This window comes from Malus domestica, chromosome 08 (assembly GCF_042453785.1).
Source record: "Malus domestica chromosome 08, GDT2T_hap1".
NCBI lineage: Eukaryota > Viridiplantae > Streptophyta > Magnoliopsida > Rosales > Rosaceae > Malus > Malus domestica.
In genome coordinates, this window is record NC_091668.1 from 28,310,936 (window position 1) to 28,327,833 (window position 16,898).

The window sequence follows — 16,898 nt, forward strand, 5'->3', positions numbered from 1 at the left end:
GAAAGGCCTGAAGGCTGTCAATATGCAGTTTACTCGTGGCTAAATTTAGCATTGATTCAATGTGGGCAAGTGGCTTATAACATTGAGTGGAGATTGGGCCCATTTACAAAAGTGGAAAAGCCTAAGCATAAGCATACTCCAATTACAAAAGAAACTTTTGCTCGCGGGCAAAGTGGCTGGATTTAGCACTGATTCAAAGTGGGTAAGTGGCTTATAACCCTTGAGTGGAGATGGGTCCACTGGGAAAAGTGCAAAAGAAAAGACTGGAAGTATTTTTGCTCACCATCATTTAGTGTAATATATGTTTAACATCTTATTTATTACTGTTAGATAAATTTAAATTTTTAAATTCGCGTAGTATTAAAATTTAAACTTACCTAAAAATTGATAAATAAAATAGTAAATATATACTACATTAAATGATGATGAGCAAAAATTCGTAAGCAGAAGATATTCGAATTACAAAAGAAAGTTTTGCTCGCGGGTCGCATCCCATTATCGCAATTTGACCTTCTTTACGTCGGTCACTTATTATACCAGCAACCCAAAATTTAGAGAGAGAAAGAGGGGGAGAGAGAGAGAATGGGGCATGGAAGCTCGAAAGAAGAGAGTGAGAGCAGCCTTGCCGGGTCGGAGAAGTCTGCGAGGGGATCGCGTCGGTCTCGGCTGAAGCAGCGACTTCACCTTCACAGTCGTGCAAAGTCGGTGTCTCATCATAAACGCCTTGATGATGCCGGCGATTTCGCTGGAATTGCTCTGCTAACCCTCGTTCAGGTATATACATATGTATATCTATAATATATATGCAGTGTTTAAAATATCGGTATTTGTTGAAATATGGATATGCAAATTTGTAAAAATATCGACGGATATTGATATCGGTTGCTTTTCATGAAAATGAAGGAAAATTAAAATGAAACTTTAGCCATTGTCAAACATTAGTTTGAACGAATTAACAGATGTGACAGAAATATTGATGATAATTGTTCGATTTTAGCTTAAACTTAAAAGTTTCCGTGAAGTTTAGACTTCAATCCATTTCCATATTTTTCTCTGATTTTTTTTTTGGATATTTCCATGGAAATATTTGATGTTTCCTCCTCCTTCTCTTCTTTTTCTTCTATTAACATTGATTAAAATTGGATTAACATTGATCTGGGCTGCTTAATTATCTGTGTTTCTTGCGCAGGCTGAAATGAAGTTCAAGGACAAGTGGCTTGCCTGTCTCGCTTTTGGGGAGCAAACCTTCCGTACCAACATCTCCCCTCAGTAATAATCCCATCTCCAACTTCTCTGTTTTTTTTCTTTTATTTTATGTACTTGTGTATTTCAAATTACTTTATATATATATATATATATAATTTTTGTTTTTTAATTAGCGGTAGGAGTATTGAACTAGATTAATCTAAACTACGGAGAGGGAAATTTGAACACGAGTTTAGTGCCCGCATATATTTTATTTTCATAAAACAACCAAAACAGCAGTACATAGGTATAAAAACAGCAGTAGCAGATGTATGGTCACGGACACGGATACAAGGATACGACACGATACGGGGATGCGTCAAATTAACAGGAAAAAAAATTGCTGTATGTCCACTAGGGAATACGATACGACACAGGGATACAACAGGACATATACGAGGGGATACCATTGTGTACATGCATCGTCGCAGTACATAGATAAAAACACCAACATGGAAAGTCATTTAAAAAAGGAAGGAAACAAACAAGTACAAGACAGCTTCTGGTTGCAGAGCATTCAATTCTCTATATGCTACACAAATTCTTTCCTATGATATAATGTTATATTGTTCTTCAATAACATTTCGGCTTAATTCTGAACTTCGTGTATTAATTTGTTTTACTGGTGTTGGTGTTGCAGAACAGACAAGCCCGTCTGGAACTCTGTAAGTACCTGAAACCCAATACAGTTTCTTATTATGGAAAAACACGCGTGCTTTGATCTGTTTTCTTAATCTTAAATTCTTAATATATTGACTTAGTATCTGTGCAAAAAAAGGCATGCTCATTGCTTAGGTGATGGTTGTTATACCGGTTTTGTCTAACTTTCCTTTTCAATGGAGTGTTTATGGATATCAGATGATTGTGTGTTTGATTGGTGTTCACTGAAGGCTGTTTATCTTTACTCTAGTAAAGCTATTGGGACATCTTTACACTTACGAGATTGAAACTAAAAGTCTTGCTACAAATACAGCTACACACAGCAGCCTTTGTCTTATATAGTTGTTTTTTACACTAACATTGCTCCCTCCAGGACAGTTTATATATCTTTTGTAGGATTTTATAGAGCCTCATTCATGGTTTAGGAACAAATGTCATGGCTGTTAATTACTATAGCAACAGTTGAATTGAAACATGGTGTCTATTGCGCTCCCTTTCTTCCTGTTAATTCTAAACTTGGAACAACAGTTCTTTTGGCACCCATGGTATGTTTTGCCTGCATGCTTGAGAATTATTTCGTATTTTTATTTTTGTCTTCTTTTGCAGGATCTCCTTTCTATTTTTGTACAGTTTCCAATTATTCTTAATAGGGAAAATCATATATATGTCCTGTTTCCGATTTAAAAAAAAAAAAACTACATACGGTTTTAGATTCTCCCTGCATTTTGTCTCCTTGGTTCTCAGATCTCCATATATTTTCTATTGTTTAATTTGTGATGTACAAGATGTTCAGATTGATTTTTGAATGATATTTTTTATGATAGGCCTGACACCCTTGTTATTATTAAGTAGTCTTTGTTTCTTGGTATGAGCTCTTGAGCTGAAAATGACCCTCTGCAACTCCTTTGATTTTCAGGAAAAGAAACTTCTTTTGGAAAAAAATGGGCCTCATCTTGCAAGGATCTCCATTTTCGAGGTATGCAGTAAGTTTATTTATTTACCGTAGTGTCCTGGAACACACAATTTCTTCCTTGGTAAGTATGGTATCATATGGCAAGGACAGATATGGCTGTGGTGTCTGGGACTGCACTGTGTCATAGAATTTGGAATGCTTTTTCACTTTTTTTTTAAGAAGAAACGATAGAATTTTATTAAAACAACAGAAGGAATTACAACAAGTGGATAAGAAATCCACCAACTAGCAAAACTAGCTAAGAACTCTCAAGTAGGACTACTTTACAAGTAGGGGAACACAGCCTTACCCTTGCTTTGCAAAGAGGCTGTTTCCACGATGAAGCCGTGACCTTTCGGTCACAAAGGAGGAGCATTTCCGCTGCTAATACCATTTTGAGAATTTGCCTTGTGTACATGTCTGTGTTTACTTATGGCATGCCATGATTATTTACTGCAGAATGCCATGGTGTTTTTTCTTGCTCTATTACAATTTGTGTATATTTTTCACTTATTCAAGTTATTATGCAATGCAGACGAATAAAATGTCCAGAAACAATCTGGTAGGATATTGTGAGATTGATCTACTTGAATTTCTAGCCAGAGTGAGCTACCTTCTATGTTGAAATAACTCTCTCTCTCTCTCTCTCTCTCTCTCTCTCTCTCTCTCTCTCTTGTCTGTACCAGACTACCTCTCTCTCTCTCTCCCTCCCTCCGCTGAGCATAAAATGTTGTTGTTGTTGCAGGATTCAGATTCCAATTCTGAGACATTGGACTTGTTAAATCCATCAACATCAGACAAGATTGTCGGAAAAATTTGTGTTTCATGCTCTGTTGAGGTGTGCCATGTATAAATCTAGTTTCTTTGATTAGTCAGTCTATTTAGGAGTAATAACACTTTGCTGGAAAATTTGACAGGACCCTATTGAAACAGAAAAGAGTTTTGCAAGGCGTATCTTATCTATAGTGGTATGTTCCAATTGCATATGTACTCATATATTAGAAAATGTTCTTAAATATTTTATTAACATCATTTGATCTTCACATTGACACATCTATGTTGATCTTAACAGTTCTGCTATATTCTACTTCTTGTCCACTATAACATTGCATGTAGTTAAGATATAGTTTCTACTGCACTGCATCACCTTGGGCTGAAGTTCTAATTATGCAGAAACTTTAGTGACATTAAAGTCTTTCCTTGATTGGAAAAGTGCACTCTAAGGTTACATGGAAGATAAACTTGATTCAGTGGTAATTTTGTGTAAATATTACTTCAACCACCTCATTAACGACCCATAGTTCAAAAAGTTAAAAGAAGCTCAAAGGTACAATAACAAGCTTGGTTTATTGCTCATGAGAAAGTAGTGCTTTTGTTATTGAAAGGAAAAGAATAACATGTAAAAGAAAAAATAGAAAGGAATAACAGATATTTAATTCGGGGTTACTAATGGAGAAGCAGTGGACTTCTAATGGGACAGGATTATCATTTTTGTGGGGCTTTATTTCTAATGATTTTAGAGACTGGCCTTTCTTGTTGAATGTTGGGTGAGAGTCAGTAGAATTAGCTTATGTGTTGCTGTTTTTGGTTCTCTTTTTGTTTGAAGGATCATGCATTTCAAGTTTGTTACATTGTTTGATATTATTTCCTAGCCTGAATGGAAATATTTGGTTTCTTGAGTCTATTTTCTTGCATGTCTGTTTTCACTATATTAATTGAGGATCATAATGTTTGCATATCAAGCTGATCCATCATTTAAAAGGCCAAATTTCTTGCAACGTTCAATTTTGGCTTCAATAGTTTCTCATGGAAAGTCCTTTAGGATCCTCATATTATTCTCAGTTTTGGCCAAAGAATATCATGTTTTTCCAATTCTTTTCAAACATCTATTGTTTACAACCCATGCATATGGCCACATGAATGACGTTCATCTTTCTTTTGGAAGTTCAAGAGGATAATATATTGGGCCTGTTTGATAATATGTATTATTTGTTTTTTCAATTAATGACTCAGAGAGGTAGAGGAGATAAATACTAAAGATGAGAGAGGTGAGGTTGAGAGATTTTAGATGGGTTTTAGTTTTTGTTGTATACTTTACCATTATCTGTAATATCTTTCTATAAATTTAGACCATCAAGTGAGACAGAGGCATGGCCAAACTGAGCCAAATGTGTGATTCAGTCCATACGGAGTACATTTGTCGAACTAGGCCTCACACTCGTATAAGTGCCTGCTATCCACCCTAAAACTTGTAATGGGTGGAGTGACCCAGGATCTTATATATTATCAAGCAACGCTTGGAATTTCAGATGCAAAACTTTATATTCTCAACATCTATTTTCTCCGATTTTTTCCCCAATTTTGATAATCCTTCTCAACTCTTTAATTGGAATATAAAAACATAAAAGGCAATAAAACAGAAACGTCATCAAACGAACCAATTTATGTGGGTATATATGATATAAGGGCTGCTGTAGTTTGGATTTCATTCATGAAATGTTAGGATGTTTAGTCTGTGTTTCTGTTGTTGGGCAGTCTAATTTCTGTTGTTTCTTTTTATAATGAATCCATGTTTTTTCTTTCTTTCCATTTTTAAGCTTTTATCGCCCGTAGTAATTGAAATATGATCTTGTCATATGTCATATTGATGCCTTGTATTCTTATGGCGTAAAGCTGAAGATTCTGAGATATTGTACTGTTCACAGGACTATAACGAAGATGGAAATCTTTCTTTCTCTGAATTTTCTGACTTAATTAATGCTTTCGGGAATCAAGTGGCAGCGAACAAGGTTTGGACTTGCGTATTTATTTATATCTTTGTATCTATATTTCTATTTTCAAAATTTGTTTGAGATCTCTACTCGTGGACCTTATGGAGTTTGCATGGATGCTGTAATTTGCATTCAGCTAAACGAACACGTATATAACCATTTTTAATCCAATTGAGTTCATTTCAAGCTCACTGTAACACACTCAATACACATTTTTAATTTGTTCATGGGTCATGGCTCATCTGAGCCTAGCTCCTAAGTCTAAGTGCCTTTTGGTGTGTGCTCAGTACATGAAACTAACATCCACAACTATACATTTGGCCTCCAATTTCAGATGTCTTTGTTACTTTGTGATACATTTTTAGGCCTGTCTGTCCTTTTCTTTTCCTTTGGTTCAATTGTCTCAGAAATGTCTTCCTTCCTTACTAGAAAGAGGAGATTTTTAAAGCTGCTGACAAGAACGGGGATGGTGTTGTTAGCATGGATGAATTGGCTGCCCTTCTTGCCATTCAACAAGAAAAGTAATGATACAAGTAGAAGTTAGAAGAGTTTTGAACCATGAATTGCTACTGTATATGTTACTATTTTGATCTCTTTGCATATCATCACACCTCAAAACAAGACAAAAAAATATCTCTAAGCCTATGCAGTGTTGAAAATGTGAATTTTATTATTTTTCAGCTTCCATGGCTGTCAACATATGTCCATTTGGGGTTATATGTCATACTTATAGTTGTTGTATGTTTATCAGACGAGAATAAAAAATCTTTAGGTTTTATACTGTTTTTAAGTTTTGGAGAAAATTCCCTTAGAAAAGTTTATTGAATTGTTGTTTGATAGGTTTTAGAAAAATACTTCTTAGTTTTCCTTACATTTAAAAAAAATTATGCTTACTTCTGTTTGGAATGGCTTCAACTCAACATTAGATCTAGGAAGAAGAATTATTTGACAAAACTAGAGGCTATGCTCATGTCGTGGAAAAGGTTAGCTCATAAGGGTAATTTCTATTGAAACAAACTTAGACTAATTAAAAGAATGAAAGAATTTCCAGCTTAGGAAACTATTGTCCATTCAAAGAAAAAGGGCCTTACTTGTTTTGTTGCCAACTTCAATTGCTATTATGTTTAACACGAATACGAGTTGAGACCATTGGTCAGCACATTCTTGTTGGGCTTGTGAGAAAAATTATGGCTAACTGCTCCTAAATTAGTTTGGCCCATCGATTATGTACTTTGGAAACAGTTTTATAATTCTTACAATTTAGGTTCTTTCTTACTATTACCCTTTTTTATGCCAGACCTAAGTTTTCATTTTATTTATTTTATACCATGATTTTCAGTTTAATTTAAATGCAACTTGTTTGAATGTAGAATTTCCCTTTAGTTCTCATTCTTGAGAAGATGAATAAAACTATTTTGCTTTTCAGGGAACCACTAATGAATTGCTGTCCTGTTTGTGGTGAGACTCTTGAAGTCTCTGATAAGCTGAACTACATGATCCATTTGACCCTATGTTTCGATGAGGGGACCGGAAAACAGGTCATGACTGGAGGATTTTTGACCGATAAACAGGCTTCTTATGGGTAATAATCTTGTCATATTAACAGGCTTCTTATTGTTGGTGATTCATTTCAGTTGAGTGGATATATCAGTGTGTGCTATACTTGGTATACTAAGGTCATACGTATCTGTAGGTGGATGTTTAAACTCAGTGAATGGGCCCATGTTTCATCTTATGACATTGGTTTAAACTCTGGATCGAGTGCTGCTCATATTGTGGTATACTTTCTTGGTTTAGCTTACTTTTAGATCTGCTAAAGGTTAGATAGATATTTATTGTTTTTTTCGTTTTAAATATGAATCCCTTTCCATAATGGTATTCATGCTTGAGGTTTTTAGTTGCGACACCGTTCAGACTTTCTCCCTTGCATTGTATATCTGCCTTGCCCTGCCCTTCCCTTGATGTTGTATGTTTTGTAGACTATGTTTTAGCCGTAACGACAAATTGAAAGTTTAAAATGATGCACAAGTGACGAGAGACGGACATGTTCAAACCTTATATTTTGCATGAGTTGAATGAACTCAAGTCTTGTTTGTTCGATTATGAAATGTTTTCATAAGATCTTAACAGTACCACTAGAATGGAACCTCTAGTGTTGAGGTGTTGTATGTTAATGATGTGTTTACTATTGTTTTTTAATTATATGGATCACTTTCCGTGTTGGCAAGTTCAAATAATTAGAGCATCCAACCCAAAACCAGTTGCATGATATAATAAAAAATTGATCATATTACCAGAGAGCTTAACTGGTATGCATCATAGTGGTTGTTAACCTGGTAAATTTGTTCATTTTTCTCCTCTAGTGTGCCATTGAAGTATTGTAGATGTGATTCAATCTGCTATGTTCCAAAATGTAATTCTTTTTTACTTTATTTTTCCATTAACAGTTTATTGCTTCAGGTATTTGATCGGAGGACAAAGAGACTTGTGGAAGAACTGATAGATGAAAAGATTGTTTTGTCTATGAGAGCTATTTACCAGTCAAAACTAGGGCTTGGCCTTTTGGATACAGGTCTGTATTAATTTGAAAATGTAAATACGTGTTGTATCTAATGAAGATGCAGAGGATGTGTTGTGACTCACGAGCACCTTCCTCTTATCTCAATTGACATCTTGTATTACTCAATAAATTCCTTAGGACCATTGACCTTATTTACCTTCCATCTTTTCTATCAACAATGTCAGCTTCCTTATCCTCTAATAAGTGCAATTTGTTTTTAATTGCTTTTGATTTAAGTTCAATAATCTGATATTAACAACTATAGTTTCAGTTTGCTCATGGTCTTTACCCATGGCCGTGGGGACAGGTTGGTTGTAACTTGTAGCTACGAACACTATCATTATATCTACCCACGCTAAATCTACTTTCACAGGAGACTTGTGGCTTTGAACTGACCGTCAATTGCCTATCCAAATAATAATAATAATAATAGTTCCTAACTTTTAGAGTTCTTTTGCTAGCTAGCAGCAGGTTTTAGTTTCTCTGAATTCTTTGGTCACTTTTTAGTTTTTATTAACCTTATTTTTATTAATATGGTTCACCAATTTAATGCAGGGGCAAAGGAGCTCCTGCAGAGCATCTCTGAAAAGCAAGGGAGGAAAATGAACTCAGTTGAATCTGCTAAAGATATACCAAAATTTGTCGAATTTTTTAAGGCATGACACTTTTGTTAGAATAACATTCTTATTAATCTGTTATGAACTTTTTTGAATATGCTGCAATACATGGAAAAGACTGGGTTGTGTGTGCGATGCAGTAGCTACAACATTCTCATCACTGGAAACCCAAAATTAAGCTCTCTATTTGATATGATGTTCTTTCCTTTTGAACTGTTTTTTATCAGTAATGCTCAAGTTCGAATAATGTTATTGTACGTTCATGCTAAGCTGAAGCGACATCCATTTGATGAAGTTTAACTATTTTGTAGGATCAAATCAATTTGGCTGATGTTAAGCACCCTCTGGAACATTTTAAGGTAGGCTGGGGCTTTGGAATCGGATGAAATTCATCATGTTTACCTATGTATTAAAACAGTTCATTCTTGTTTGGCTAATTGATGCATTCTTCATTTTGGTTTAATATGTTTGACCAAATGTATCAAGGGGGTGTTCATGTTTTTCCGCTAAGCTGAAGTTGCATAAAGATGCGTTAGCAGCCCTAACACAAGGCAACAGGATGCCTATATGAATAACTCTTACATATTAGTTGATTTGCAACCTCTTTTTCATTACTATTTCATACTTTATAAATTACCTTATGTTTTATTTCTGCATATTCAGTTCCCCACATGCATGTGCTTTCCTACCTTTATATGTGCCGAGTCAGTGAAAAAAATAACGTACCCTTTTTTGAGTCTACTTTAGTGTTCCCAGTTCCCCATGAATGGCCTTTCTTCACCCCCGCTAGTTTTTTCCAGTTGGCATGCAGGTGAATGCTGGTCTGTTGGGTGTCCTCTATTGTTTTTATAAATCCTGGACTCAAAAGCTGAAGTTTTTGTAGTTTGTAATTTTTATGTATTTTCTTTTCTCTTTAACAGATTGGCTGTTGGATCTAGTTTGGTTTCTTTTGCTTGTGAAATATTCTTACTTTTGCTGGAACGTTTGACATTTGACGTATTCCTTTACATTGTCAAGATGATAAACATCTCTAATTTCTGAATTTTTGCATGTAGACATTTAATGAATTTTTTGTGAGAGAGTTAAAGCCTGGAGCAAGACCAATTGCTTGTATGGATCGAGATGACGTTGCCGTATGTGCTGCGGATAGCCGTCTTATGGCATTTAAATCTGTTGATGAAAGCCTGAGATTTTGGATTAAGGTTATTTTTATCATTTTTACTTGAATTCTTGTTGATGACTTCATTATTTTCTCAAGATTTTTTGGTGCTTGTCTCTTCTTAGTTCCGGGAATTGAATTACATAATTATTTAATTTGAAAGCACGAAAGATGGAATTTAAATGATAAATGTGAACCCTTATTCAACTCAACCCTTATTCACTACCTTCTCAGAGACCTAAGATTATAAGGAGCTTGTCTAGAAATATTAATATACCAATGCAAATTATGCAATAAAGATATAGATTCTAATCATATATCTTTGTTCTGCCACTTCGCCTTCAATTGGTTAAAATAATGATGATTCATGTATTCATACTGTTAGAGTACCCAAGTATTGAGTGTTTGAGTACCCAAGATGTTACTGTATCATGCAGTGAAACCACCTCAAGTTGTTCAAATTGATTCATGTGTTTTGTCCAGTCTGGTCATTGAGTGGTTGAGTACCCAAGTATTGAACTCGTCACTTAATGAAAACATCAATTTGTGGGAGCACAAATCTTACATAAGTTAGAATTCTGATCTAACTTCTGAAAATAACTTACATTAACTAATCTTGAAGGTTACAACGATTCTGGTGTAGCCTCTGTATTGACATCTCTTCAGAAAGCAAGAAAGTTTGAGAGGCTAGGTCTTTGGAATTACGATTGCATGCCTTTACGTTATGTGAAAACGATAATTATATTCCCCTTAGAGTATTCCAGAAGATTGGAATCCTTTAGGAAGGAAATGCTAATGGAAGTCGAATTGTTTGTCAAGATTTGTAGATATTATTTTGTTTTATTTGGGGATGAGTCAACTTTATTGCTAACAAATAATAGATCTACAAGGAGCATAGCAAATGTGTTAAAATTAATAGGTCTGTTGGGTAATATTTCTTTTATATTTGGAGCTGTAATTTACTTATTATGCTTCTTAATTTTGTTCTTTATGTATTTCTGATTCTATTTTCTTGGTTTTTTTTCTTTAAATATTTTTAGGGTCGAAAGTTTTCAATTCATGGGCTTTTGGGGAAGGATCAATGTTCCAGTGGTTTTATTGATGGATCGTTGGTAATATTTCGTTTGGCACCGCAGGTATTTGTTATACTGTGCTTTGATTATCTTGTACTATGAAGTTGAACTTTGCATTATCTGATTTATATTTTGATATTAATCGTCTCTTATGGTTTCAGGATTATCATCGCTTCCATTTTCCTGTTTCTGGAACTATTCAGAAGATTGTAAATATACCTGGATGCTTATATACAGTATGTGATTGTAGATGATCGATATGACATGTTGGAAATCCTTGATTTGTCTTTTCTACAGATTTCCTTTTTTATTTTCCCTTAAGTTTTTCCTTTCTCCTTTTTCAGGTTAACCCCATAGCTGTCAATAGCAAGTATTGTAATGTATTCACCGAGAATAAGCGAGTAGTATCAATTATATCAACTGCAGAATTTGGAAAGGTTTGTTTCTACAATCATTTATATTTCCAAACTGTCAATTTCATTTCTGTTCACATAAAGTGTTCTCTTGGACATTAAGTAGTGATACATGCTCAGTCTATTCTGCTTATAAAAATGAGTTATATTGGTGCCTTAGGATGAAAAACTTCGACCGAAACTTTGAAATATCAGTCAATGTTTTTCGGCAGTGATGACACAAACATAGATGGAAGGTGGACCATTGCATCCTGTTGCCAGTCTTGGTGGAAATCTGAAAATTCCAATTTTTCCACATGATGGAATGTATTGTATCTAGGAAGATTTTTGAGCTGTTTAAATGTGCAGGGTGCGTTATGCCGGATTCATCATGTGGGTGTGTGGTTGGTCCACGCCATGTTTAGAAAGTAGTTTACAGAAAAAAAAAAGAAAAGAAAAGTAAAACAAGGGACGATACAAAAGCAACCGCTTTCATGTGAACCAGCTGGAGAGAGCAATTTTTGGACTACAGATCCAGGAGACAATTTTCAATTTACTCGGCAAAAATTCGCCCATAAAACGTGGCTTGGGTTGGACTATATATAGCTTAATTAAAATGTGGATCCACAAAAGAGTTGGCCTTAATGAAGATGTGAGTCCATCAAATTGTTAGCTTACAAATATTACTTAAAGTAGGTTAAGCTTAAACAAGTATTATCAAAGATAGCATTTAATTCCAAAAATTGCTTGCACAATGATAGTTAAGATTCAATGCCATATTGTATCCTTGGGATTCCATTTTTAAGATTTTTACATTTTTAATTGATGGATTATGAATTGGTTTAGCATTTTCTAAAGGGTTCATTCAAGATTTTCATCTTTTTAAAATTTTCTTTCGCTTGAATTTTTTCATTACTACCAGTATTTGCTGTAAAAGCTGACTACCAATTCTTTCACTGACATTGACATTCTCAACCTCTAGCTAACATCTACTAAAAATATCTGACTACCTAGTGTTGCAATGCTGTTTGAATTCTAGAAAAGTAGAAGCATTCAGACTTGTTTCTTCAATGGTCAATTTCACTTGGAAATTGGGCTGTGCTATTATAATTTAAATATTTATTTCCTGTCACAGTGAAGTGCGTTCATTTGTGTTGGACAAAATCAGTGCTTTTTTGCTTTCCTAATTAAGAAGAGATGTATTTTTCTTGAGTAGTACTATTACCGACTCAGTAATATTAACGGTCTTATCTTTTTGCATTACAAAATGGATGTTTTATAAGTTTTCTGTACTTACTATTGCAGTGCCAATAGCAGTAGTGTAATTGTTTTGATCATCTTTTTTTTTTTTTTTTTCTTTCTGCAGGTGGCTTTTGTTGCAATTGGTGCGACTATGGTTGGCAGCGTTACCTTTTCAAAGAAGGAGGGGGACCATATTAAAAAAGGAGAAGAGGTTAAGATTCAATTTTTGAATTATTTTTCTTTTGCTTTAGACTTTGGAGTAGATGTTAACTGTAGTCCTTGAAAACTTACCTGATTCTTCTGTCACATCCTGTTAGTTTTTCTATAATTTCAAGGGTTAAAAAATGTCTACTTGCATCATATATAATTGCCCAGCCTATCACCCTCCACTTTCCTTCTCCTATTTCCCCAAAATTGGAGATTAACTTCAATTTGAGATGAAAAAGTGGTTTACAACTTCAAACGGGAGAAGAAAATGAGAGGTGAGAGGCTAGAGAATTTATATAACATGTGTGGATATTTGTAACCCTAAGTTTTGACCCAAAGAAAAAACACTGACAGAAGGACCAAAGTGACGATTAAATGTTGGATGACTATGCAAGGAACTTGTAGTGGTTTAGAGCGTTTACCTCTTCACTCAAGGTCCCTATGTTCAAATCGCCAATAAAAATAAAAACTGTTGGACGACTCTCTGGAATTCAAAAATGGACCAATGTTAGAATCGGGTAATGGTGGAGAGAATATAACTACCTTTTACTCTATTTTATACATGTATATGATTGTACTTCACACATACAACTTCACACAGAAATAATGTGCTGATGTGCACTGTCCTTGTTTCTTATTGACATTTATGTTCACTCAATTTGCAGTTTGGCTATTTCTCATTTGGTGGAAGCACCGTAATTTGCGTTTTTGAAAAGGTTGGTATAATGATTAAAAAGGTGTTGGATGCGGATGTAAACATTGTTGCATCACTATTCTTCTCCTGTTTTGGCCTATTATCAGATAATTGACATGCCTAGCTTTTCTTCTTGTTTCGATTGCTTTTGAGTCTTTGACACAGATGGGGAGTAGTTTTGGGATTATGCGAAGAGTTGAGAGAAATTGATTTTGGTTTTTAAAAATTTTCCGGGTAGATGTGTTAGGTAGGTATGCGGGCGAGATGGGTATTTTCTAGTGCGAATAGAAGCTCTCCTAATCTAAAATTTAGGTGGTAAATCGTCGTAAGTTTGCTGTTTATGATTTATGGTGTCATGCAAGCTTATATCGGACTTTAACTGCTAGAAATGATTATTTTCATCTGGCTTATGTTGTGGGATGTTAACTATATGCAGGATGCCATTGAGATAGACGAGGACCTCCTATCAAACAGTGCGAGATCACTGGAGACGTTGGTTTCGGTTGGGATGAAGTTAGGCGTGTCCAAGAAACAAGCCAAGACTGGGTTGCCGAACTTGGAAAAATGTGTGTTGCAAGATTGAGAGGGCTAGTTCTTGTATGCTCTGTTTCCGTATTCATGGTGCTGGACCAGGATTTCAGCGTACTCGACCGGTATTTGTAGTCTTGTAATAAGGATGGTTTAAAGGAACTGGTTGATGTGAATTCGATTCATCATAATAAAGCTGTGTATCTTATCAATTTGAGTTGCTTATTTTTGTGAATACAAATTGATACTCAACGAAAATGAAAGCATATGAACGCAAGTTGTAAACCATTGCGAGGGTTACTAAACCGAATCGTAGTTAATCACTTGTATCGACCGAGGCATTCTCGTCTGATTGTCGATTAAACTAAAACATGCTCCACTCACTGTGAACCTTGTATGATCCAGTGCAAAATATTTTACACGTGCATATAACAACAAAGTCTTATCTTATTAATTCCGGATGCGCCTGCACAAACGCATAAATTTCAGCAAGAATATGGAATAGCTACTGCTTTTAGAGGATACTTTCTATGGACAGTCGCACCCGTGGATTCGGTCATGTCTAGGTCCTCCCCTCTTGCGCCACCAGGCAATGCCCAATCAAACTTGTGGACTAAATTTGCCAAAGCAATCTCTTTAACAGCCACAGCAAACTGAATTCCGGGGCAACCCCGTCTGCCAGCCCCAAACGGAATTAATTCGAAGTCCTTCCCTTTATAATCTATGTCACTACTCAAAAACCTTTCCGGCTCGAACTCCTCTGGGTTGTTGTATGACTTGGGATCTCTTCCAATCTGCCAAGCATTCACTATAACTTGTGTGTTGGCCTTAATGTCGTAACCGTTGATTTTAACATCTTGGGTTGACATCCTGGGCAACAGTAGCGGAAATGGAGGATGTAAGCGAAGAGACTCCTTAATCACTGCCTTCAAGTAGTGCATTCCGACTAAATCATCCTCCGTTATGTCTGTTTTGTTTCCGACTATTCCCCGTATCTCGTTCTGCAATTTTTTCATTACTCTGGGATGCCTTAAAAGCTCAGACATTGTCCACTCTAGGGCTGTAGATGTTGTATCAGTGCCAGCCGAAAACATATCCTGCAAGAGTATTCATTGAACTATAAAATCAAGTTTTAATGCTTTATGTCACACATACAGCAGTAAGAGAGAATGTTCATTACCAAGGTGATGGCTTTGATGCAAACTCGATCGAGAGGAATAGGAAGCACGTTTTCTTTCTGAAGGGAAAGCAAAACGTCCACAAGATCCTTTTCGTCATCGTTCTTGACATGATCATCGCCATCCATATGCTTTTGAACAACTGTCTCTAAGAAGTCATCATATCGTTTAGCGAGATCATCTTGCTTAGCATCCAAACCATTGAGACGTGAGCACCAAGAAAGCCATGGGATGTAGTCACCAATATTGATGCGTGACATTATCTCCGTCAACTCCACGGTAAGCCCCTTAAACATCTTCCCATCTTCGTCACCATCGCTGTACTTGGTCCCAAGTGTAATTCTAGAGATAACATCATTAGTAAGCGTCAGAAAGATTTCGCTTAAATTAGAAACCGACGATGTAGTTGACGTCGATTGCTTCATGATGTTTTTGATCATGGAGTTGGCTTCCTCTTCTCTCACTGTGCGAAAAGAGCGAACCTTCTTTCTGCTCAGAAGATTTAACACACATATGCCCTTGACCTGCCTCCAATACTCGCCATAAGGCGCCGATGCCACGTCTTTGAAGTCGTAGAGAAATTTCTTAAAGAAGGTGATCTTGGGTCTGCTGGAGAATGCGATGTCATGGGTCTTCATGACCTCAGAGGCAGCCTCAGCCGACGAGACCACCAGGACTGGCATGCTTCCAAAATGGAGCATCATGAGAGGCCCGTGGCGTTGAGCTAAAGCTCCAAGTGAGCGATGAGGGTACAACCCAAGCTGGTGAAGGTTCCCGATGACAGGCAGCTTTCGAGGAGAAGGTGGCGATGAGTTTGGTGTGGAGGTGAAGGACCATTTGTATATGAGGATGAGGAAAATGGCCACTAGTAGGAAATATTTGAAGGAAAATGGTTGCAGTAAGCATGATAGGGTTTCAGTTATTATTTTCATCAGCTCCACCATTTTCTTTTCTGTTAATCTCTTCTCCGTCTTCCCTAACCTACAGACAATATATATAAGATCGATCGGGCTCCGACCTTCGACGAAAGAGGTTGGACAGCAATTATCAAAGGAAAAAGAATAAAGTAACACAATAATAATAATCTGTATTGTAGAAATAGACTGAATAAACAAACAAATTACCAGATCAATTTTAATCAAGGAAGCCATAAAATGCGGGAAACCTGGTCGAAACTATTTATTTATGAATTTTGCATTTGTTTTCTGAGAATGACAGCTCACGGACCAATAATTATTCTTTCCAATATTGATTAATTTGTTTTCAACACAATACGTTGGAAATGAAGCAAAACTTATTTATTGATATCTCCGATAAGTTACAAATATGTACATATACATAAGTCAAAATAAACAAACAAGAGGGAGCCTTCACAAAGGTTGCTTAGGAGAAGTCTCAGCAGTCGGTAGAGCCCCAGAAAGAGAAGGCACCGGAGGGGGATCATTCGGAGCCTCAGTACTGGACAGAACCCTAGAAGGAGGAGGCATCGGAGGTTGATCATTTGGAGCTTCATTATGCGGTACAGCCCCAGAAGACGAAGACAATAAATGCCTTTGGAACAAACCCACAAACCGCTGATGATCAAGTAAAACCTGACCATCAGATTCCTTCATCTGGTCA

General features: G+C 36.0%; 2 protein-coding genes across 3 annotated transcripts; one reads left to right on the top strand and one right to left on the bottom strand.

The window, feature by feature from the left end:
- The first annotated feature begins 417 nt into the window (after window positions 1-417).
- LOC103453579 (phosphatidylserine decarboxylase proenzyme 3-like) lies at window positions 418-14,312 on the top strand. 2 transcript variants are annotated; one of them, XR_531883.4, is made up of 22 exons: window positions 422-774; window positions 1,190-1,269; window positions 1,886-1,910; window positions 2,822-2,881; window positions 3,393-3,461; window positions 3,603-3,695; window positions 3,775-3,825; window positions 5,563-5,646; window positions 6,058-6,149; window positions 7,055-7,210; window positions 7,322-7,406; window positions 8,089-8,200; window positions 8,744-8,844; window positions 9,117-9,164; window positions 9,861-10,007; window positions 11,005-11,100; window positions 11,199-11,273; window positions 11,382-11,474; window positions 11,799-12,081; window positions 12,796-12,882; window positions 13,544-13,594; window positions 14,009-14,312. XR_531883.4 is itself a non-coding variant. In XM_008393128.4 (21 exons), the coding sequence occupies exons 1-21, from the start codon at window positions 583-585 to the stop codon at window positions 14,153-14,155; spliced, it is 1,944 nt and encodes a 647-aa protein (XP_008391350.1). In that variant the 5' UTR covers window positions 418-582; the 3' UTR covers window positions 14,156-14,312. The 2 variants fall into 2 exon arrangements, 1 of the variants encoding a protein (XP_008391350.1); XM_008393128.4 differs by lacking the exon at window positions 11,799-12,081 and having other exon boundaries at window positions 418-774.
- Window positions 14,313-14,529: 217 nt separating this feature from the next.
- Window positions 14,530-16,259, bottom strand: LOC103453590 (cytochrome P450 736A117-like). Its single transcript, XM_070826041.1, has 2 exons — window positions 15,281-16,259; window positions 14,530-15,197 (listed from the first exon to the last, which is right to left on the bottom strand). Exons 1-2 carry the CDS (start codon window positions 16,220-16,222, stop codon window positions 14,586-14,588), a joined length of 1,554 nt encoding a protein of 517 aa, XP_070682142.1. The 5' UTR covers window positions 16,223-16,259; the 3' UTR covers window positions 14,530-14,585.
- Between the last annotated feature and the right edge of the window lie 639 nt (window positions 16,260-16,898).

Coding starts and splice junctions, on each gene's coding strand:
- LOC103453590 (XM_070826041.1), bottom strand. CDS start 16,222: ATGGTGGAGCTGATGAAAATAATAACTGAAACCCTATCATGCTTACTG. Junction 15,198..15,280: donor GCATCAAAGCCATCACCTTG/GTAATGAACATT, acceptor ATACTCTTGCAG/GATATGTTTTCGGCTGGCAC.
- LOC103453579 (XM_008393128.4), top strand. CDS start 583: ATGGGGCATGGAAGCTCGAAAGAAGAGAGTGAGAGCAGCCTTGCCGGG. Junction 3,826..5,562: donor GGCGTATCTTATCTATAGTG/GTATGTTCCAAT, acceptor TACTGTTCACAG/GACTATAACGAAGATGGAAA. Junction 6,150..7,054: donor CTTGCCATTCAACAAGAAAA/GTAATGATACAA, acceptor TTTGCTTTTCAG/GGAACCACTAATGAATTGCT.